At 31.9% G+C, this 23,876-nt stretch overlaps 1 protein-coding gene across 2 annotated transcripts in view; it reads left to right on the plus strand.

Annotated features, from left to right (window-relative positions):
* The window catches only part of LOC149791330 (uncharacterized), a 187,140-nt gene that overhangs the window by 154,588 nt on the left and 8,676 nt on the right, over positions 1–23,876 (plus strand). For both annotated transcript variants that reach the window (XM_089969860.1, XM_089969859.1), the window contains exons 42-60: positions 417–586; positions 1,618–1,779; positions 2,952–3,074; positions 4,472–4,600; positions 5,201–5,332; positions 6,835–6,951; positions 7,292–7,549; positions 9,019–9,147; positions 9,524–9,649; positions 10,060–10,185; positions 14,523–14,648; positions 15,289–15,552; positions 16,186–16,305; positions 16,722–16,844; positions 17,324–17,458; positions 19,246–19,365; positions 20,088–20,363; positions 21,198–21,230; positions 22,846–22,981. In XM_089969860.1, coding sequence (XP_089825986.1) covers positions 417–586; positions 1,618–1,779; positions 2,952–3,074; positions 4,472–4,600; positions 5,201–5,332; positions 6,835–6,951; positions 7,292–7,549; positions 9,019–9,147; positions 9,524–9,649; positions 10,060–10,185; positions 14,523–14,648; positions 15,289–15,552; positions 16,186–16,305; positions 16,722–16,844; positions 17,324–17,458; positions 19,246–19,365; positions 20,088–20,363; positions 21,198–21,230; positions 22,846–22,981 — 2,805 coding nt within the window. The remainder of the gene's footprint in view (positions 1–416; positions 587–1,617; positions 1,780–2,951; positions 3,075–4,471; positions 4,601–5,200; positions 5,333–6,834; positions 6,952–7,291; positions 7,550–9,018; positions 9,148–9,523; positions 9,650–10,059; positions 10,186–14,522; positions 14,649–15,288; positions 15,553–16,185; positions 16,306–16,721; positions 16,845–17,323; positions 17,459–19,245; positions 19,366–20,087; positions 20,364–21,197; positions 21,231–22,845; positions 22,982–23,876) is intronic.

A 23,876-nucleotide genomic window follows, 5' to 3' on the forward strand; every position in this document is an offset into this window, starting at 1 on the left:
ATTACCCAATTACTCACTGACTCAGTAAAGTAAATACAAAATCGTCATATGATCCCTTGTTAATATTTTGATATCACATTAAAATCTTCAGTCAGTTTCGTGCTCTCTAAAAACCAGTGTTATGCAGTGCTCTCTAAGTGCTATGGATCATTTTTCGACATGTCATTTACCGAATGTTTGGTATAGTTACACAAATATAAGCTGATATGGCCATCTGCAAACATTCTGTTTATAGCAACTAGAGATAGTCTGCCGTATCATGCCCTTTAATATGAATAATGTCGAGGAGAACAGAAATAGATTGCATGAAAGGAACAATTGAATACATCTGCTGGAATTCAAACGAATAACATTAATAATGGTATATCAAATGTCTTATTTGAAACCTTCACATGCATAGTATGTTCATTTTGCAGTATTACAGCGAAAGATAAACAAGGATATTTTGCTCCGTCGATTACAGTTGACATGATTATTTGTGATGGCTGTAGCGGACATGGAAAATGTGATTTAGATAGATACCAAACTGATAATGAAACTTGCTCATTTAGAAAAGCCAAATGCATCTGTGAACCCTACTGGGAAGGTAAATATCACTTGACTATTCTAATATTGTAGTCTTCTGATGGAGTGTATCACACAAAATGTTGGACACAACATTACCGAATAACTTCAGGACTCCATCAACCATGGCCGTACACGCTCTGACAACATTCGAAATGTTATGTTGGTAGACCATACACAGACACATATAAATATGCGCATGTATAACAGCCTACTTACTGATCCTTTGTGCACATTTTTACTATTTGTTCAGTACTTACGTGCTCACCAACCTAGTTTATTATATACTTTGTAATCCGATAACACTCAATTCGCCTACATAACTTCTTAGTCACGTTTCTTTTCTCTAGAGACTTGATCAAATATGGTTAGACATTTAGACTGGAGTAGTAATGTTGCAGTGAACGAATGTAAACAAGCAACATCAAAATATTATTCAAAGAGACAGACGTAAAGATCTGATAAAACAAAAGTGCTTCCTCTTGATATAATGCAAAAGTCATTCTTTCCCCAAGACAAGAAACAGGGTTAAAGACAGTGGATGTGATCGATATATATATATATATATATATATATATATATATATATATATATATATATATATATATATATATATATATATATATATATATATATATATATATATATATATATATATATATATGTGTGTGTGTGTGTGTATGTGTGTGTGTGTTTCAGACAATTGAATCAGGGCCGTTTTGGATGTATATATATATATGTGTGTGTGTGTGTGTGTGTGTGTGTGTGTGTGTGTGTGTGTGTTTCAGACAATTGAATCAGGGCCGTTTTATTCTTAGCCTTGAAGATAGACCTAAAAGATTATTTGGCCCAAAAATAACGTAGACTCAATATAAAACTTATAAACCGCACTGCTACATATAGGTAATATGTCTCATAACCAAACAGTACTTATTGAATTGTTTAGCGTTTCTTTTTTATGTGTTCTATTTTGATTGTTAAATATGGAATTATTAAACTGTTACTGAAAGAAGAAACACTTGCTATGTCATTGCAAATCTTGTTTTACTTCAGGTAGTAGCTGTCAGTTAGATTTTGATGGTTGCAAAGGTTCACCTTGTTCATTGAATCGATCCTGCACTGATTTCGATGCATCTGAACACAAGAAAACTGGTCTAGCATTTAATTGTTCCCAGTGTCCTCAAGGATATTTGAAAGACGGCGACAAGTGCTTAGGTATATTTATTTCATATTAGATCAAATACGTTGCTACATTTTACAAAGAGACTAGAATGCTATTTTAACTGGTTGTTAAGTCAATTTACACTGTCTCGTTAGTTTTGAAAGACTATATTTTCATTGTTTGCCAATCGTCGTTGAATACCATTATTCCGCTCATAAAAGTTTTACAAAGCCACTTGAGAATATATTCATAATCATCTTAACTTATATGCAATTTAACGTGTTACAATAATAACTTGGTTATATAATAAGTAATTGGAAATAAATTCCCATTCTTCATACATATTTCATCAACGAAGGTTTATATCACTTGCACTCTTTATCTGCCTGACAGCCTCTTTTTTTATAAAAAAAACGTACTAATACAAACTTATTAAAATTGTCTACGTACATATTGCCTACATTTTCTATGTTATCAGTAATATGTTTCACAAGTAAAAGCATTATGCGATGTAGAAACCACCTTTCCTCAGAATGTTAACAATGCAAAAATTGTACATTAAAGATTTTGAAAGTGAAATATATTCCTACCAACTGAAGCATTGATGTGACACTTTGCGATGCAAACATTTCCGGTCTACGGTATATGGACTGATATGATATAAGTTGATATCTACCCTGTCTAACCTGCCTTAGAAACCAACATGTTGCCTCGTCGTAAATAAATGTGCGTTTAACGTAATAAAAGTTGCATTCAGTTTACATCATTGGATCTTTTCAACTGCATCGTTCAGATCATATTTCCTCGTGTCCATCTACAATTGACATATATGTTTGCATGTCTTTCATGTTTGCCTCTCCTGGCTAAACAAAGTTTACAAGCGATATATACCTTCATGTATATTATAATGTCACCTATTGAATCGTTTTGGTCCATAATGTTTATATTTTGTGTAAAGTCTACTGACGTTAGATACAGTGGTTGTACTGATAAGTATACGGACGCAGAAGAGATATCGGTTTGACGGAACACATGTTCGAGAGTTCTAAAGTGTATGTTCTCTCCTTTTTTAGCACCAGTTGTAACTGTGTGTAGGATCATCACATAAATCCAGAATCAACTATTACAAAGAAAGAAACAAAAGAACAATCAATGCAGTAACAAAGATATATTTCTGTTCTTTTTGCAACCTCAACAATGAAATAAATAAATACTTCTTTGGCAGATATTGACGAATGCATTCAAATCCCAGATATGTGTAACCAGAAATGTGTCAATACACCGGGTAGTTTCATCTGCGAATGTGAGGAGGGCTTCGCACTTAGTACTGATGGCAGAACATGTGAAGGTAATTAAAGCTGTGTGTGCTAAAATGAACTGCATCATGAATGCAAAACAAAACTCTAAGTCATAATCAAATTTTTGAATGATCAATACTTGCAGTGTACTTATAATCTCGATAATGTCACTGGGATTGACGCCATATATCATATAATAGAAAACCGTTCATGTGTATCCTTACCCTAATCTCGTGAACCAGCAAAAACCAACTACAACTTTTTGCAATTGGAACGTTACGATAGACTATAAGATATATTAAGCGATTTATATATCGCATTCATAGATTTATACATATATATCATTCACATCTTGAATAATATAAAAGGGAAGTGAGAGATCAGAAAAATAACAAAAATGTAAATTTTGCAAAAAACAATTTTATTTCAATTAAAATCGTTTCTGGTAAATATGTTTTAGAAAAATTATTTTTAGTGCCCATTAGCAACAAAACAATTTAGTTTATTTTTTAAATGAAAGATGTTACCACGGTGGGGTTAATTTGTTATCTTGTGAACACCTAAATTGCCCTATTATGCTGGCTTTCTCAACTTGAAAACAATGACAAAATTATAATCATTTTGTTGTAAAAAAAATTAGTATATAAGTCCCATCATGCAACTGTAATATGTGAACCATTGGAAGTTGTGCGGTGTTGGGTTCTCAGGCACTGGGTTGTGACAGAAGTTATACGTCATGCGACATAAGAAGATTGCATTCTGATTGTATAATTAAGATTTATTGTGCAACTTAGCTAAATTATAACAATGCAAGCTGGTATAATATGCAAAATATGAACGTGAATTTCATAAAATTACGCAGTCTGGACAATCTGCTAGGATATGATGGATACCACGTGGTTTTGGTGTTTGACAATTATAGTTAGCTTTACTAACAATTTGAAGTGAGGAACTAAAATACACAAATAATATATCTTCTGACAAGCGAAATAAATTCCATGCAACAGGATGGCATAAATCATATATGGGGATAATGTATTATATAACCACTATAGTTACATTTGAAAATTAATAGCTGCGAAACTCGCCGAATGCAAACAACTTAACTAACAATTCATTAGAATATCTGGAGATGCTACTAACTGAGTTGGTTGAACTGTACTGGATATCACACCTGAAAACTCATTGGATATGTGATCTAAAGGTCACTATTGCAGCATCAGTTTATGACCCACATGCAATTCTGCGTGTGGTTTATTAAATTTAAGCTCGGCTATATGTGCTTGTCACTGTCATTTTACATAAATTAAGGTGTTAAATGTAAGAGTTCACGTTCAGTGTCGAATTTAATGGTATGTGTTTCTCTTGTTGATATAAGTTACTCCTTTCTCTGATGAAGAGCGTGATATAATTGTAATACGATTAAATATAAACATTACTCTTTCAGATATCGATGAATGCGAGAGGAACTTAGACAAATGCGAACAAAAATGCACAAACGGGGTCGGCAATTTTACTTGTGGTTGTTTTCCAGGGTTTAATTATAATGTTTCCATGAATGTCTGTATTCGGACAGGTAAAATCGTAAATATATGTCTTTATTTGTCTTTCACATTCACCTTCCGTATCAAATTGGAACCTGATTAAATTAAGTTAGAAAATAATTATTTCATCTATTACTTTTTAATCAAAACCAGCTTTGCAATATGTACATGGTTAAGTTGATGGCAATAATTATAACTACAAAGATTATGATGGTGTGAATAATGCTACCTGAATAGCAGGTGTTAATCAGTTATTTTATTGGTACAAATAGGTAGGTACTTCATTCTTAGCAACACAATATATAAAGCAATAATAATCTCTACTTTAGCATCATAATATATTACCTGGCATAATTTCATACCCAAATGTATAAATAAACCAAACTAATATTTAAGCAACGATAACAAGCATTGATCCATAAAGCCGTGTTAACAACTATTTGCTTTTATTTAGAAAGATTATTTAATTTTAACTTTACTTCAAAAACTATTGACATAATTAAATTTATTTCAACAGCTTTCTTACCTCTATTCACATTGTAATGCTGTCAATAACATTTAATTACTTGAACACAATTGAAGTCAATATTTTTGAAATCGTTATAAGTATTAAGTGCATTTTTTCTCTTCAGAGGTTCCTGATGTTTGTAATAGGTCAAGAATAGATTGTAACCAAACTGCTGGATGCACATCGAATAATGGAACTGCTGTGTGTTTCTGTGCAAAAGGTTTTCAGTTGTCAAATGAGGGTAACAATTGTTTAGGTAAGTAACTCTTATGAAGTAACGTTTGGATATGACGCAAAGCAAACTGAATTAGATGTCAAAAATAAATATAGGTCACGGCACAAAATCTATATAAATGTCTCCACGAGAGTCCTAGTATTACAGGAATAATCCCATGCACCTTGTTCAGGAGAATATGATTATCAATATCATTCAGAAGAATTGACAATTAAAAAATACAATTTAATTCTGCTGAATACTAAAGAATTTCTAATTCACTCATATCATCATATGTTTAGTTCAGTCTAGACTCCATGATTTTAGTATTGTATTACATAGTATTTGTAAATATATGTTTGGTATGTGTAGACAATTAGTAATAATAAGCCTAATAAAAAGACTAAAAACGGTTCCTATGGCGTAGTTTCTTAGTGACTGATGAGATTTCTATGTTTCCAGAATAAATATATACATCTTCATTGGTTATCCGAGCTCACGTAAATATTCTCACTTGACACAAAATCATTAATGCATGCTGTCACGATAGGTATAATGCGTACTGCAGTCACAACATACAGTGTATAAAAGGAGAAAGCTTAGCAATGAAATTAATTACGATTTATTTAGTCATTAAAATTTATTGTGTTCCTGTTAGTCTCTTGACATATTTTATGTTGTGCTTAGGAATTTTTCGAACGGAAAAATATTTGTTTGGACTGTTCAGTAAAAATATAAAGTTTTCATTATTTGGACTATAATATTATTCTGGAACTGTTTAAATTATTCAAACTAGTTGTTGACAACGTTATGATTCTTGGAGAACCAGAGCATGTCCAGTATTAAAAATTGTATTGGACTTTTAATTCGTTTAGGACATTCATTGAACTTTGTAAGGACTAATTTCGAATTCATTTCATTATAATGTATGTTGCTCTCAAATTGTTTCATTTATAGCCTTTATAATTAAATAGTTTGTTAAGTATTATAAAATTTGTTTGTTTTTGCTTATTTTCTGCTGTTTAAGGTTGTGTCATTAGACTCGTAATAGTTTCCCCTGTAAAATAGCATTGGCTATAGGCATTGACCATATATATTAAACAAAACAACATAAGGTTATGCTTAAACGGAACTATTTGATAAAAATTACTGAAACAAATATCGTTAAACAATTTACGTTTGCGGAAAGGAACATTACAATTACAAGACAACATTGAACTCACCTTTCTCATTGATGTTAAATTTTTCATTTAGTTTAGAACATAAGCTAAACAGGGAACTATTCGTAAATTGTCTACATTCCTGTGAACATTAAAGCCTTTTTCAAAATTCCCAGCTGTAAGTCAAACAAATTTGGATTATAGCGCTCTTAAGTTTGTAAGATTGGGTACAAAGCGTCAAGTAAGTACAATACATTTTCTTCACCTCGAAGGTGCAATTCTGTCTCAGTCACACACATACAAATGTGACTGAAATTCAATAAACGTAGTTCCACGCTATAGCCATGTAAATTTTAATTCGATTTAATTGTTATTATTTTTCAGATATAGATGAATGTGCGTCTAGTCCATGCTCCCAAAGTTGCAGTAATTTTGATGGTGGATATAGCTGTCATTGCTTTCAAGGATATGAATTAGAAAAGGATAAACGCACTTGTGTAGGTCAGTAGAAACAGTCCTACGTTTTTATTTTCAATGCTCAGAACATGCTGTATTCCATTACAATATTAAGAAAAGTAAGTGTGTATCGTAGATGCTTAAAGTTTGGAAACAGAATGGAACAAAGACAAAGGAGGTAATTTGACTTGTGCATTGTTTTTGAAAATGTAAAAGTATTGATATCCGTATGATGTGTTTGCTTAATATAGTTATAAATATTAAAATTGATAGCTTCTTAACCAAACCAACAACAACAGCGTCAGCAAGAGCAAATGCAACGCCAATAATAATAATAATAATAATAATAATGAACACACCGAATTCATTGTCATTTTTATTACAGAATGCAAATACCCAAAATATGGGAATTATTGCCAAGAAACTTGCAATTGCGGTACACATGGAATACAGTGTGATCCTGTAAAAGGGTGTAAATGTGAAATTGGCTGGAAAGGTAAAGATTGTCAACTGGACATCGACGAATGTACGCAAGATCCAAATATTTGTGGTGATCCCTACTCACTTTGTGAAAATGTGGTGGGAATGTATACTTGCCAATGTCTGCATGGCTTCAAGAAGAACGACACTGGACGCTGCCAAGGTCGGGCTTTCAAGCAATTAAAAGAAGTAGTTGTAGTAGTAGTATTCATTGCGGTGGTAGCAGTTGCATCAGTAGTGGCAGCAGTCATTGTAGTAGTAGTAATAGCATCAGTGGTAGTAGTTATTGTAGATGTAACAATCTGAGCAGTGTTGGTAGTAGCGGTACCAGTAAAAATGGCAACTCTTTTCAATAGCAATGGAGCCTCAAGAAACTGTAGTGCTAATTGGTTTCATTAAATTGACTTTTCTCTGATATTCTTGTGAAACATATTGTGTTGACAATTCACTAGAATGTAATAACCCTAATATGTAGCTAAGGAAAATATGGAATTATTAGTTTGTAATCACCCTACCCCATAGCTAGCAGAAAGGACAAGATGAATATTTATAAATTTCTTTATGAAAGACTTCAAGAGTTTGCTTTAAGATTCATTCTTGCACTGATGAAATATAATGAATCAAATTGTTGCTGATTTGCAAATATAATAACCAATAGCAATAAATAATAATCAGAAATAATAAATATGCAATTGTAGATTTTGCTGACCATACATGCTGATAAATATGTACGGCTTACTGTTTCCACCAAATGATTTCAAATAATAAAATCTTGTGAAATTATCAATATTAAATCAGTTTTACAAAGATAATGAAACTGTATTGTTTACCAAATGTGAAATGACTATTTAGAGTTATTGTTATTTCCACTTGGACAAATACCTGTTTTATGTATCTTGAAAACGAAACTATTCAAATGCGGCTTAAACTGTAGAGTAGGTTACAATCACGATATCCGTTGTGATGGCAGAATAACGACATAGTGTATGAATCTTTACATGCATGCAATATTCGTTGGTTTTAGGTTGATTGAATCAGATATCTATTGCGTTTACAATACTACGCATAATGTTCTCTCTTTGTAAAATAAAGGAACAATCATCATAAAAAAATGTATTTATTGTGACTTATATTTCAATAATATGTGTCAAACTGTTAGCTGCATATCCCGAGTTCCGTACACTGTACCTTAATTATACACATTGTGCATTACTACAGTACTAATATTAAGACGGGTTAATCACGGCAAACTATCAGCCTGCTAAGAAATGAACAGGTTCTTCACATCAAATATATTTGCTAACCAATGCGACGGTTACTCGCATCCAATTAACAACCTGCTAATAATACAAAGACTGTTTGTGCATCTAAGCATATGAATATTTGAGGATGTTGATCTCCAGCGAATCTGCGGAAAGTGCAGTGTCAAATAATTACGCTTGAATTATGTTAGACTTGCATCTGTTGAACTTAATTTGTCATCTTTCTGTATATATAGTTGAATGCAAAATATGAGAAGATGATTGTTATTCAGTATGTAGGGGGTGTAAGACGTACCCTACCCACTCGATTGCTTTAAATGAGGGTATAACAATATGAATATTTCATAATCTGAATCTTCACGCTTTGCAGACATAGACGAGTGCTCAGATCCATATTTGAACAAATGCTCACAGCTTTGTATTAATACTCTGGGTGGCTTCACGTGCGACTGTGACAAGGGATACCAACTAGATCAGAACGATCAATATCAATGCACCGGTAATACCTTTTTCCTTCAGAAAACTGTTTGCAATGGGTTTTCATATAAACGGTGTTAGCTGTTCAAACTAATGCAAAGACAACTTGATTTCTTAATAGTGCTTCAAAGTATTCTCCACAGGGAACTCAGTTTTTAATGATTCAGATGCTCAAATACATGTGTGATGGGTAATTAAGCTTGCACTAAATGAAAAGGTTTGAAGACTGCTTTCATTAACATTTTCTTGACATAAACGGTTTTGAAGAATGACTTATTATATTGAGTATTGGTACCACATTGGTGCAGTAATTACACGAATGCTTTATATTCTATTATATTATATTATATTATATATTATATTATATTATATAATTCTTGTGTCTTTTAATAAAACAGACGTGGATGAATGTAAAATAGGAACTTCAGGATGTGAACAAATATGTGAAAATGCTATGGGTCAGTTCAACTGCTATTGTTATTACGGATATAAGCTAAAAACGGATAGAAAGACATGCGAGAAAGGTAAATATATAAATATTATTACTAATTCCCTTCCATCTTGTGACTAATAATAAACGTAGACTTAAAAAATCACATTATTTCCGATTTAGAAACTTAGGAAAATTAGTTTTTCAAACAGTTGTATAAATGTATTTAACCATATTGACATACTTCTACTTACTGTGAATAAAGCATACTCATCAATGTAATAATCATGTCACCATAATTGCGCGGAAATCTAAATCGTTAGTTATATAACTATAAGGTAGACGGTATTTTGTATAATTGCAATTAAAACCCTTTCTCTGCGAACGTTACTTGTTTGAGACGGGTTATCATCCAAACTGAAAAACTAATAGAGTATGTTTCAATTTTACTATGTTTCAATTTTACTATAATACTAATGTAAGTTCATTATATTCTTGTTGCAGAGGCTGACGTATGTGCTAAGGTGGGCAATGTCAACTGCAGTCAAATTTGCTTGGTAGAAAATGGGAAGCCAACATGCGTTTGTCAACAGGGGTATTTTCTAGATACTGATGGGAAAACATGCAGAGGTACACAGTTTCACTACATTTGTTCTATATTTGTAGTACGATATGGGCAAATATGTAAACGTACTCAGTAAAACTAGTATAATTATACCAATACTGACGCCACGAAGTATATTCTGCATCCTGATGTACGAACATATAACGATACATAATTAAATTACATTTTTTGATATATCATTACTGGACACAGTATGAAATATCTGTACATTGTAAAAGGCCTCTAATTGAAATTCAGAAACATACCAGATGCTACCTCATTCAAATTTTCAGTTTTTATTTCTGTTCCGTTGATTCGTTTGAAAACCTAAACTAGGTGGAGGAGCGAAATTGTCTTAAACTCTTATGACCGTGAAGATACTTTCTTCAACAAGAGTTTTACATGCAGAAAAACATATGAATCATATCTAAGACTTTTAAAATTTTTACTGATATCAGCTTTCAAATTTTCCACTGCACTTTATATAGTAACTACCATTACGAAATGTTGGACCTCCTGTCATTCAGATTATGTATATTCATATCTTGATAGATGTAAATATTAACGAGCCAGTTGAGACACTCAGTGAATTAAATATAGTTTGTTCGGATAAGTATGGGCTTTTACACATCGCCATTATTTTTATCTGCACACATTTATTACCAAACAATAACTATAATACTATAAACCTTATACGAAGACTTCTGCTACTATTAATATTAATGATTCTTTTATTTATCTATGACGATTCAGTATGTGAAATGCTAAGGTTTTTACGATTTAGACATGCCTATAATATTTTGCTGGTGAGATAGTCAACACACCAAGCTAGATATAAAATGTGTCACATCAGATATTTTATAATTGTACATTCCAGTGAGCGCTTGCTCGCTCGCAAAAGTGTGGTCAATGTGATGATTTAAAATATTTAAGGAGTGCACTTACAGTCCGATATTAATAATGCTGCTATTTGGCAACTATGCCTTGTTTCATAATAGTAATAGTGTCTTAATCGAGTAACAACGTGATTAAATAAATTTACAGAAAATTATACCTCTGGTTTAAAAATGATACAAGATAATTAAATTTAACAAACCTACTTCGTACAGTCATATCAAAAATTTTGTTTTTCCCGGTTAAAGGGCAAATCTTCAATTCATGCACGGATCTGGCATGTACTTGACTCTCAATTATATATATATATATATATATATATATATATATATATATATATATATATATATATATATATATATATATATATATATATATATATATATATATATATATATATATATATATGTGTGTGTGTGTGTGTGTGTGACTATAGGACATGTCACTAATTTCTTCTTCGGAAGAGTAATAGTGATGTTCCTTTAGAACCTTCGTCAATGTTTCACTTGCGGTATAGAAAGGAGAACAATTATCAATTAACTTATATTTTGTGAGCAGTCCAAGTTCATATATTCATGTATGTTATATAAACGGTAAGTGTATTTTATGTTTTGTGAGCAGTAACACTTTGAGAAATTAATATAAGTTTTATGTAAACCTTAGAATTTCACAGATTTATCCTTTGTTCACAATTCATTTTTTAAAATCATCTCTCTTACATGAATAAAGAAGCGTCGTGAGGTCAACATGTCAGCATAGACTTGTAATTTCATAGTTAATTGGAAAGATTCAAATTGTGATGTTAACAATAATATATCATTCATGTTTGTTATATACATGATATACTTTGTATTATTGAATAGGCTACGGTAATCCGTTATATAAAATGATACATTTAGAATTATTATGAAAAATATACATCGCAATACTTTATTTAAAACTCTTCACGTATCTCGAGCAGCAGTATTAGTTGGTCATTTAGACCATTTACATGATGCATTTATATAATCTAAGTTATACATAATAACAACATTTGATCGTGTAACTATTGTAACAAGATAACCGGGTTGGGTTTCGGATTTATAACAGAATAGAATCCGTACGAACCTAATAGTGTAACATAAATGTGAAAACAAGTAAATGACCTTACATTGTACAAAGACCTAGGTTAGTGATTCACAGTAATTTCACACGACGAGAAGAATGATTTGTTTTACTCAAATAGTAAAAATGATTTACTTTACTTATAGAATTAAATGAAGTAATCGCTCAAATAGTGAAAAATTGGGTACTTTACGCAGATATTAAAATAATTAAACGATGGAACAGATGTCATACAAACTGTCTTTACAGTCCTAAAACAATGGGTATAACAAAAACCAAAATTAACCCATGGATTAATGATTATATGTATGGAGTATACAAAACACTCCGTCACTAGCGTACTTGGCTACCAGTAAAACGTCCGTCAAGCAGTCGACATAACAAATAATCACCGATCACCATACATTTTCTTGGTCAATCAAGCTATCAGCCTGCTACTCAACCAACAACGCACTGTTCTATCAGCTGCACGGCCGTCGTTCAACCAGATGAGTCGCCAACGCCATCGTCAGCTCCACAGATGCTATGGCTAGCACCACAGTCGTCACCGACAACTTCTATGGTCAGCTCTACAGCTGGCACGTTGTCAACCCTGACCACCATGGTCAGCTCCACAGCTGCCACGATCAGATCTGATCATCATGGATCAGCTGTACAGCTGCCATGGTCAATGAATGTAGTGATGTCTTGTTTTATATGTAAGGAATATCACCATGGTCAGAGCAATCACCTGAAAATAAATCTAACACCGTGCACCAAGAATCACACGGGCGATAACACGTAATGACATTATATAAGGTAAACTATACAGCTTACATTATCAGCACAACATTACAACAAACGTGTTAGTACAATAGGTATAACCTATGATATATATAACAAATTAATAAATAACTCACATACCTCTGCAACTGAAGATTTTCAAGTCTTCAAGTAGACTGCTCACTGACAAGACGGTTAGTAATATAATGAGTTTGACCTACGGTGAGGTATGTATACACAGACGATGTAGCCCTAGATCGTTTGTGCGCTTGGCGTATTTCGGTGTTTACCATCGAATTCACTTCGCACGTACGGCATAGGATAAAACGAACTCACTGTTTACAAATATTGTTCAATATACACAAATAACCGCCCGGTATTGTTGTACACATAAAACGAAACCCAAGTACCTGTAGTCAATAAATACAGGTATTTATACAATTCCTTGAAAACTACGACGGGTCAGAATTATACGATCGAGTAGGTCCGTGTTCGTTTATATATATATATATATATATATATATATATATATATATATATATATATATATATATATATATATATATATATATATATATATATATATATATATATGCATTGCAAATATTGTTATGTGTCTACGCGTCTCATAATGCAAAATCCACTAGGTATTTCCATGTGACACTGACAAAAGAGAAGTCATGAAATGACCTAAACTCCTTAGACGGGTCCTGTCAGTAGCACAGGCAAAGAACCCTAAAACAATGATAACAGTGGGCCAGTGTCTCTGTACAAAGATGAGTTTTCCATATCTGCATCTTGCATACATACGTTCATCCAGCATTATATTGTTGACTGAATCGTATTAGCATCAGGTGGGATAAAGACTGACAATGCTGTCACCATGCATCTATCTTAGTTTGCAAGATAACAAGGTGATTGAGGTGTCAGCGTGAATTCCTTCACCAATATTTCCGAAAATGTGTGTGGGTCCCTTCAAAAAGGTGCAGGATGATATCAAGTAGAAATTGTTAACTTTCTTCACATTTCTTTCAAAACAAATGAAGATCTTGTGTTAATGTCATTTTGGTTTCCCTGTTAATGACCAATATTCAATATGTTGATGCTTGGATATTTCCTTTTTGAGACAAATGCCATGAACGTATGTATGTATGCATGCATGTTTGCATGTATGCATGCATGTATGTATGTATGTATGTATGCATTCATGTATGTATGTATGTATGCATGCATGTATGTATGTATGTACGCGGCGGTGTTCCTAGGTGCTAAAATTGCAATTCCCGTAATAATGTGTAGTTCTCAAGCCTATAATATTTAGTACCATAACTGTCTTTTCTGACATCTATTTCATTTGGAAAATTTCATTCGACAGGGATTTTAAGCAATTCTAAAATATACATCGTTACAATTATGATACTGTTAATGGATGCAAGGAAATCTTGTTTTACATGAACGGAATAGGATTGTAATTATGTAATGTAAAGGTCAACGTACAAAACTGAGAATCTAATTCACATATATTCCTATATATAAGGTTTATAAATTATAACATATGAATAGACATAACAATGTGAAATATTTGCGTCTTTTATTGTGAAAGATATAAATGAATGTGAGAAGAATACCTCATGCAGTCAGCCAGGCAATTGTTTCAACATGAATGGCAGTTTTACCTGTTCTTGCAATGACGGATACCGGCTGGACAACGACAGAGTCACATGTAGAGGTAAAGCGGTATTTAATAATATCACTAACCAGTAAGCTGTACTTCATAAATCCAGTAGCTACTAAAAAAAATATATTAATGAAATAAACCAATAACTACCTTCGGAAACGCGGTTTGTATGAAATGTGTCCTTTATATTATGAAACGTATGCAAACTAAAAGTCAAGTAGACTCATGCAATACAACTCTTTCAAATGTCTATTGTGACTCATTTAACCTTCTTTTAGACAGACATTTTGACATAAATTATATCCACTGATTGTAAATCTGGTAATGGCTGGGAGTAACAGACACGGAAATATTAAGAAATCGAAACACACAACTAAAGTATACTTTGTAAGACCTTTCTAAATTAATCAATCGTGATTTTGATCAAATTTTAACCATTTCTATTCACAAACTTGTTTTGCTTTATTTCGACGTCAAATATTTTTATAGATGCTCTAACGTTTCACAGAAAACCCCTTCAGAAGCTGATGCAGGCCACATTGTTTTAATACATGACCAAGTTAGGCTTTCATTAATAGCTGCTGAACATTTGAAAACACCGTTTAGGATGTATGTAATATTCAAGACAGTGCCGAGTTTTATTAGCATATTTAGGAGTATATCTTGCAATTAATAACTATTTTCATTTCAGATTGTGATGAGTTTCACTACGGTAAAAACTGTAACAAAACGTGCAATTGTGGCATAGGATCAAGCAAATGTGATAAGCTTCAAGGGTGCATATGTAAACCCGGATGGAAAGAACCCAGCTGTGCAACCGACGTCAATGAATGTCTTTTGAACAGTAGTCTATGTTCAGGCAAACATCAGATATGTATTAACACTGCGGGATCCTACATATGTATTTGTGAGAATGGATATACTAGGAAAAGTAACAGTAGCGTCGAATGCACGGGTAAAACAACATTTAATCAAATGCAAAGCTCAAAACTAATTTATATTAACACTGTCACTATAGATAGAGCGACGAATGTAAAATATATATATATATATATATATATATATATATATATATATATATATATATATATATATATATATATATATATATATATATATATATATATATATATATATATATATATATATATATATATATATAGATAGATAGATAGATAGATAGATAGATAGATAGATAGATAGATATAAAGATCAGAAAAATATCCATGCTTTATTCCTTCGAGCGCTTTTGCATCATCTTTATGCTTGCTCTTCAGGTGAATACATCATTTCGTTATAATGTTGTGGTACATAGACAATTTGACATCATTATAATATTAAGTACGTTATTATTTTTTACAGTGATATATTAACATTCTTAGTATGCATATTCCTTCGGTCCTATCAATGAGTTTCGAAACTGACTGACAGGTGTTCAACATGAAATCAACAACAACATGAAAAGTAAAGTGTAAATATGACTGCATATGGTTTACCTCTGTAATATTAATAGCATATCCAGAATAATGTTAGAATTATCTTCACGTTTCCCTAGTTGTAACTGAATTGAATGTTTCTATTACATCAGATGTAAATGAATGTGAGGATTCAATGCTGAATAATTGTGACCAAAACTGCAACAATACGGATGGATCATATGCGTGCTCTTGCAACGAGGGGTTTATTTTGCAGGAAACAAGATGCAAAGGTAAGATATTGCATGCAATTTATCCTTTGATTAGCTTGTACATTTTGTTTCTTTCATACTTTCTCCTTTTTATGCTTCTTTTTTTCTTGTGGGGGGTCGATTTTTTTTTTTTTAACTTGCAAGTAAAATTTTCAGTATGGTTCTTTGGTATGCACGCTATCTTAACACCAGAAAGCATTTCATAGGGACATGTATTTGCATAGATAGGGTTTTATCTGGCTTTCAACACGTCTTTTAGGTTGTTCCTAAATATTACATATAATCAACGTTCTTCGATACCTTTTAAAGGTTAGTTTCAGATTTAACAGGACTGATTCGTCCACATTGCTAACTCGTTAATACTTTGGTTTAATCTAACGAACATTGAAATAAGTTCATAGGTAAGAGAGTAACAAATTATGAATATCGTTTTACAGATGTCAATGAATGTGAAAGGCCTAATGCTTGCCAGCATATTTGCGATAATCTGCAAGGAAGTTATCGTTGCTCATGCCACACTGGGTTTAAGGTAGACGTGGACAACACAACGAATTGCAAACGTAAGACAGAACCTTTGAGAGATGTGAATATATTCTTGAACAAACATAGCAGGTCATGCTCATTTATCTTCAATATGAAAAATAAATTCCTTATTGTACTTTATATAACATAATATTCAGTTGCCGATTTCCTTGCGTACATTAATTGCGAACGCCCTGGTCACTTTTCGCGTGCATGCTTCCCCGTTTTCCTAAATCTTTCAACGTAACATTTAATACGTGTCCTTATTATCAGTTAATGCTGTGCATCTGTGTATTTTGAATTCCATTTCACTTAGCCATATTATTCATCTTGACAGGATGTGATTGTTGATTCATGGTAAAATTTGTCTTTCTGGAATTATATATCTTTACAGTTGTAAAACGTACCTTCTATTCTGGACCTTGTAGTCAATAACGTGACTTACCGTTACTTTTTCCAATATTCATATTCATATTATTATTATTATTATTATTATTATTATTATTATTATTGGCAGCTATAACAGAGTGTCCTCAAAATGAAACAAAATTATGTGCAGACAAAATGGCGCGGTGTGCCATCATCAGAGGTAATGCCGTGTGTCAATGTAACAAGGGCTTTGAGTGGAACAGTGAAAAAGGGGGCTGTATAGGTAAGATGAGGCGCGGTAATCATCTTCCTTTTCATGTGCCTTGTAAAATATATTTGAGAATCGGAATTAAGTATTCATGTTCTTCTCTTAGAGCAGTAGTATTCATATATGAATGCTTCTCGTGTTTGCCTAAGAATACTTGCATTATTTTTCATTTCGCCGAAAAGGGAAGACACATTGAAAGTTTTGAAATATTCTTTGCAGTGAAAGAATAGCATTTCATGAGCTTGAATTAATCAATCTTTAAAAAACAAAGCAAACAAAGATGCAATAACAACTTACGTTTATTTTATTTTATTAGCGTTGAACTATATAGATTATAGGAAACAATTTTATATTATTTTGTTTATCAGTTAATATTTTGCCTTAACTATTCATGTCTGAATATATTATAGAAATAATGACTGTTCACTCTATATTTTTAATAAGACATTGAAATGCTTAAGAATGAGAATATAATATAATACCACAGTGTCAAAATAACTGACATCGTCATTGTTGAGGTATATAATGTAGACCTGTTTTCTTTTCGTAACGGAAAATAATATTGACCATTAAAAATGAGAGATGTAAAAGTTAAACCTTTTATTCTTATTTGTCTATTTCTTATCTTTCTCTCATACAAAATAACGACGATTTTATTGAAAATGTCGGTAATATATATTTATTATAAGATCAATGAGGATGTCTTGTAAAGCATTTCATTTCATTTTAATTGATTTTAAAATTAAGTAAATTATGATCTAAAGCAGGTACGTCAAGAGTCGATGTATTTAAACCAGATTAAATGCAATTAGCGCAAATTGTCGCAGAAGGAACAGTGCCAAAATCTTAAAAATATGGCAAGACTTTGGGCTTAACATAAAAAAGACTTCATTAAATATCTGCTCATAAATCACTAATTCATTGGTATGCTTGCAAGCAGTATAGTTTGGTAATTACAAAACATAATTAAGTGGCTCTCATCCGTTCGTGTCAGCCTGAAATAAAATGCAAGTCGTTTAAGCTTACATAATTCACCTTTTACAACAGAAATAACAATAGAGGTACGTCAAATATTAATATGGAAATTTTCATTAAAACAACTTTTAGTTTTTAGGTTTATACGCTCTGATTTGTATGTGGTATTATTTACACTTCGGCAATGTTCCCTATATAAGCAATGTATAACAATGCGTTTGAGGAAACAATTGTTGCATTTTTCATATGAAAAACAGTCATTACTTGCATTAGGTACTGGGAAGATTTTCATAAAAGGTTCAATAACTTCATTGTTGTAAAATGTATATATTGTCAAAAGCACTGGAACATTTAAACAAAACAGAATGACTGCGTGTAAATCCATGTTTTACGCTTTCAACACTGTATAATCAAAAAAACATATAATTAATTTTTACAGATGTAACAAAATATTTTATAAGGGAAGTGAATTAATTCCGTATAATCATCGGAACCCTTATTACTCGTAACAGAGAAATATTAAGCAATTAAAGTATTTAGTTATACAGCTAGAAAAAATCGAGAAATATTTAGTGTCGCAAAGTGCGTATGTGCATTTGTCGGACAAAGTCATACTATCTAGTACGGAAAAAAATGTTTGCTTTAAAAAGTGCGTTTCAAACAAGTGAAAAAGAAACACTATTTTGCATGTATAATTTTGATTCTCATGCATATTTTGAATCAAAGATCTTGTGTATATTCCGTTCCGAATATCAGTCTGTTTTCTAGGAATTAAATGCATGTTTCTTGTTTTCAATTCTATCATTCATATATTTATATCCAAACAGACATTAAAGACTGCACTGCTAATGCACGATGTAATCAAATATGCATAGAAGGAATAGGAGGGTACACTTGTAAATGCTGGGATGGATATCGGTTGATGGAAAATAATATTACATGTGTTGGTAAGATTTTTTATCGTAGTGTGTGTATATATATATATATATATATATATATATATATATATATATATATATATATATATATATATATATATATATATTCCAGTAATGTCTTTACAGTAATAAATACTGAGTCAAGATGGCAATTTTTCGGATGGCAATGGTCCTATATCATAGTATATAGCAACAGATTTCAACATTGAAACATTCTTAGAATCAATAAGCGGTCTCCATATTGTAAGCATTGAAGAATACAGCAGTCATTGGAAATATTGTTCACATTGAGTGAAAGACTAGTCTAAGCATAATGTAGTTTAAACTATCTTTCTGCCAACATTTCTAAACTGGAAATCATCTGATATGGTCACGTGAAAAAAATCATATTTAAATTTAGTGTACAATTGTATTACTTCTCACATCCTAATGAGATTTTAAATCATCTATCATATGTTCTCGCGATAGTAGTAAAGTTTATAAACATAGATGTTCTAAGCCATGGAATTACTGAACTGTCCTTTAAGCTTATTTACAAAAGAAAGGAATTAATTTCTTCCTAGCCGATTTGCTCTAAATATTTTGCAAAATGACTTATCAAAGGAAAAGAAATACAACGAGTTTTATAATGCCAATTCCGGTTATATATCGTCCATGTTTAGATTAAACTCTTGGCACACTATCAACATTTGCAGCCGATCATGTTAACCAATACACCTAAATAATTGCAGCGTGTGATAATAACACATACGGCACTGGGTGTACAGATCAATGCAAGTGTGTCCACAACAATGCAGCTAATGAGACTCAAACATGCGATCATCTAAATGGGACATGCATCTGCAAAACTGGATGGGAAGGTAGATGTGACCTTGACATTGATGAGTGCACACGTAACCCGCAATTATGTCGAGAAATGCCGAATACAGGTTGTCATAATACGATTGGAGGATATGAATGTTCATGCCTCATTGGCTTTGTACATCAGAGCAACCGATGTATTTCAGGTATGATACATCATACGTATTCAAATTATCTGAGGGCGATGAGTTTTTTCCGGTTGATTCTGCACAATTTGTAATTATTTCTATACTGAACTATATCTTAATTACATCTTACATATTTTTAACACTGTTAGCTTCAAACATATTCAGCTGATATATTTAGATTTTGTTTAACATCTCATATCATGGAATATCAGTTTCTCATTTAATTGTATATTTCTATATTTCAATTGTTGAAATGTAATCCCCTCGTTAAAACTAAAGTGGTTTCCTTTCCATCAAATACCGCGAATGTACCCAAATTTGCTGACACGTGCAGTGCTTATTACAATGCCGCAGATAAATAAATAAAAATAGTGTTATGCTATAATTAAAGTCGTACGGTCGTTTTTAAAATGATCATTTGTCTTTGTTACATTGATGAAGTTTGATGTGCTATGCATATATATTAAACATTTACAAGTATCGACTCTTTTGTTATACGTAACAATTATTATTTATTAAATTATAAAACAATTAACCCTTTTAATATCAGTTAATTTGTTGAATCGCTGTTTAAGGCACACGCGATCAATTTATACAGCAATATTCTTTAACTTATTGTTAACACATTGCTTTGATAGTCATCAGGAGTTTGACATTCTGATAGGCAGCCCAGATTCTAGTCTTTGTATTTAATTTCAGAAAATATCTTTAACATGAATATATTTTTGTGGTATGCACCTTTCACATAAGCAATTCAAATTCTAAAATAAAAGCACTGTACAGCTTTTCGAAAAGAGTAAGTTTACGTAAATGCAGATTATTCTCTGAAAGTTTTTGAATATTATTTTATAGATCCAGGCATTACATCTACACCAGCACCTCAAGGTAAAAATACTTTATTATCGTTAAAACAAAATACGTTTTCAATATGATCAATTTATTAAGGATCCATTAAACTTAAAACTTGAAAAGACGTTTCCAATCCGTTCACCATCCATATTTAAGTTGTTAAAACATTGGTAAATTTAAAACCCTAATCCAAACTACAATGTCCGTGCACAGTTAACTTTAATATTTTTATGTTTCGCATTGTTTCACAATCAGATATCAGACTTTATCATGACTGACGTATAGTAAATCGATAAGCACATAACAGTGTTTCATTGCTGTTACATCAGAGTAATTGTGTAGGAAAATAGAGCTCGAAATCTAAGTTCGCAAATATGTTTTAAGGAGACATTATATTATTCAATATGTGAGTATTCGTATTGGATACCTTAAAAAACGATAACCATCATACATAACTTAATCTACAGATGAAACATTTTCTCAACTGATTAATATAAAGTAGATGAAAGTAATTGGATGTCAAATTACCTACTGGGTTTTGAAATGATACGATGTCATGTCTCAATCAATGCACGCAATTTACTGGCAATTCGGCGATGCAAAAGCATATAGCCATGTGGCGTCATTGCCATGTAGAAAAAACTAAAATGTTTCATGTGTTGCTCAAATAAAATCGAAAGATGAAATTAGAACATCAACAGAATTTAACCTTCAAATAACGACAGAACATTTTGGTCGCCTTCAGTGCAACATTATTTGTTAAAATCTCAAACTAGGGCTCAACATTTCAAAGTAAACGTGATTATATATATATATTATGGAGACATGTTTACCGCATACGAGATTGGGCTCTAGTCAATACTAAACTCAACTATATCGACTGTGTAACGGGATTTGACTTGAATGGATGATTCGATTAAATGACAACACAACACAATGTGATGAAAGATGGAAGGTTATGAAATGGATTAATACAAAAATATGTATACCTCTACAACTACAGTGCGATTCTTTCAAGCGCTAACTACGCGACTCATCAAATTACTTTATGAAAACACTCACAAATGGGACAACAAAAAATGTGATTCATATATGCTCATGTAATGAAGGTAAGATTCATATAATCTCATGTAATGAAAGCAAGACATACAGTCTCATGCAATAAAGGTAAGATTCATATAATCTCTTGCAAATAGGTGTAATTCAATTATACTAAAATGTACTTAATTGAAATCGAATCGTTCTATGGCGAAATCAAGTTATTTCTTTCCTTATTCTGTGACAAACTGTAATAAGTATTACATCCTAACATCATTTATAATGTAATCAAGCCGTTTACAATAAATATCCTAGCGAATATTATTATCCAAACTTAAACTTAGAAACTTACATTTAGAATGGATTTGAAGAGTTAACTCCCTTTGTCAAACAACTGCTTCGTGTAGCTAGATCCAATATAAACTACAATGGAAATATATGTATTCCTAATTATATGTTGTATAAATTATATCATCGATAGGAAACTGCAACTTCATGTTATAACACGATATATATATATATATATATATATATATATATATATATATATATATATATATATATATATATATATATATATATATATATATATATACGATTATTCACATTTCAGATCCATATTACCTTACAACGGCCCTAGCGGCTGGCATACCCCTTGGTCTTCTGCTGATTGGGTCAATTATCGTTATTATTCTCGTCATTAAGAGACGAGCTAGGACTGATCGAAGAGGCCAAGATAACACCAGCGGGTATGGGTAGACCGATGTTATTATATTGTCAATAAATTTAATTATTTGTATTGCTCCATTAATTTGGATATTATTGCATGGAAAGCGGGCCAGACAACATGCACATAAATCCTCAACAAACAGGTTTCAACTGGCAAGCATAGCTAATGATTAAAGGCATCATTTTAGTATCGACATTAGACATTTACTGTTAATTCTGACATTCGTCTTCATGAGTGGACATATTTTGTTTACACCAGTACAAAGCCTGCTCTCTATCGCATGCTATCCAGTCAGTCTTCTTAGTTTCTAAACAAATTTAAAACTGCTCCCTGCTGCGAAATATTAATCCAAACGTTGGAAACTATTCAACGATTGCTCTACATGAAACATATCCTACTACAATTGTTTGATTAGGCGAACTAAGGGTATGCTATACTCCCACTAATATATGTTTCATTGAATAAAACATTTGCCAATAAACTGTATGACAGAACTGTTAAGATTGTTTCGTTGAATAGACTTTTAGCGAACTCAGCACATGATACTTACCATTACTATTTGTTTCTTTGCATATACGTTTGTCAGATTAATGACACGATACTACGTGTAATGTTTCAAACTTTGAAGAGACGCTTAAGGAACTAAACGTATGGTACTCCCATTAATGTTTGTTTCGTTGAATAGATTTTATCGAACTAAGGGTACAATAGCCCTATTAATACTTGTTTTCTTGAACACGCGTTTATCTAATTAGGTGTATGACACCCCACTAAAATGTCTGTGTTGTATAGACTGCACAGATATTTTGTAAACAAAGGTGTGATATTTTTACTAATATTTATTTCGTTCAATAGACGCTTAGCGAACTAAGGGTATATTATTTCCACTAATATTTGTTTCGTTGACTTGACGT

The sequence above is a fragment of the Sinohyriopsis cumingii genome, chromosome 9 (genome assembly GCF_028554795.1).
Source record: "Sinohyriopsis cumingii isolate HCF-2022 chromosome 9, ASM2855479v2, whole genome shotgun sequence".
In the NCBI taxonomy this organism is placed as follows: Eukaryota; Metazoa; Mollusca; class Bivalvia; order Unionida; family Unionidae; genus Sinohyriopsis; species Sinohyriopsis cumingii.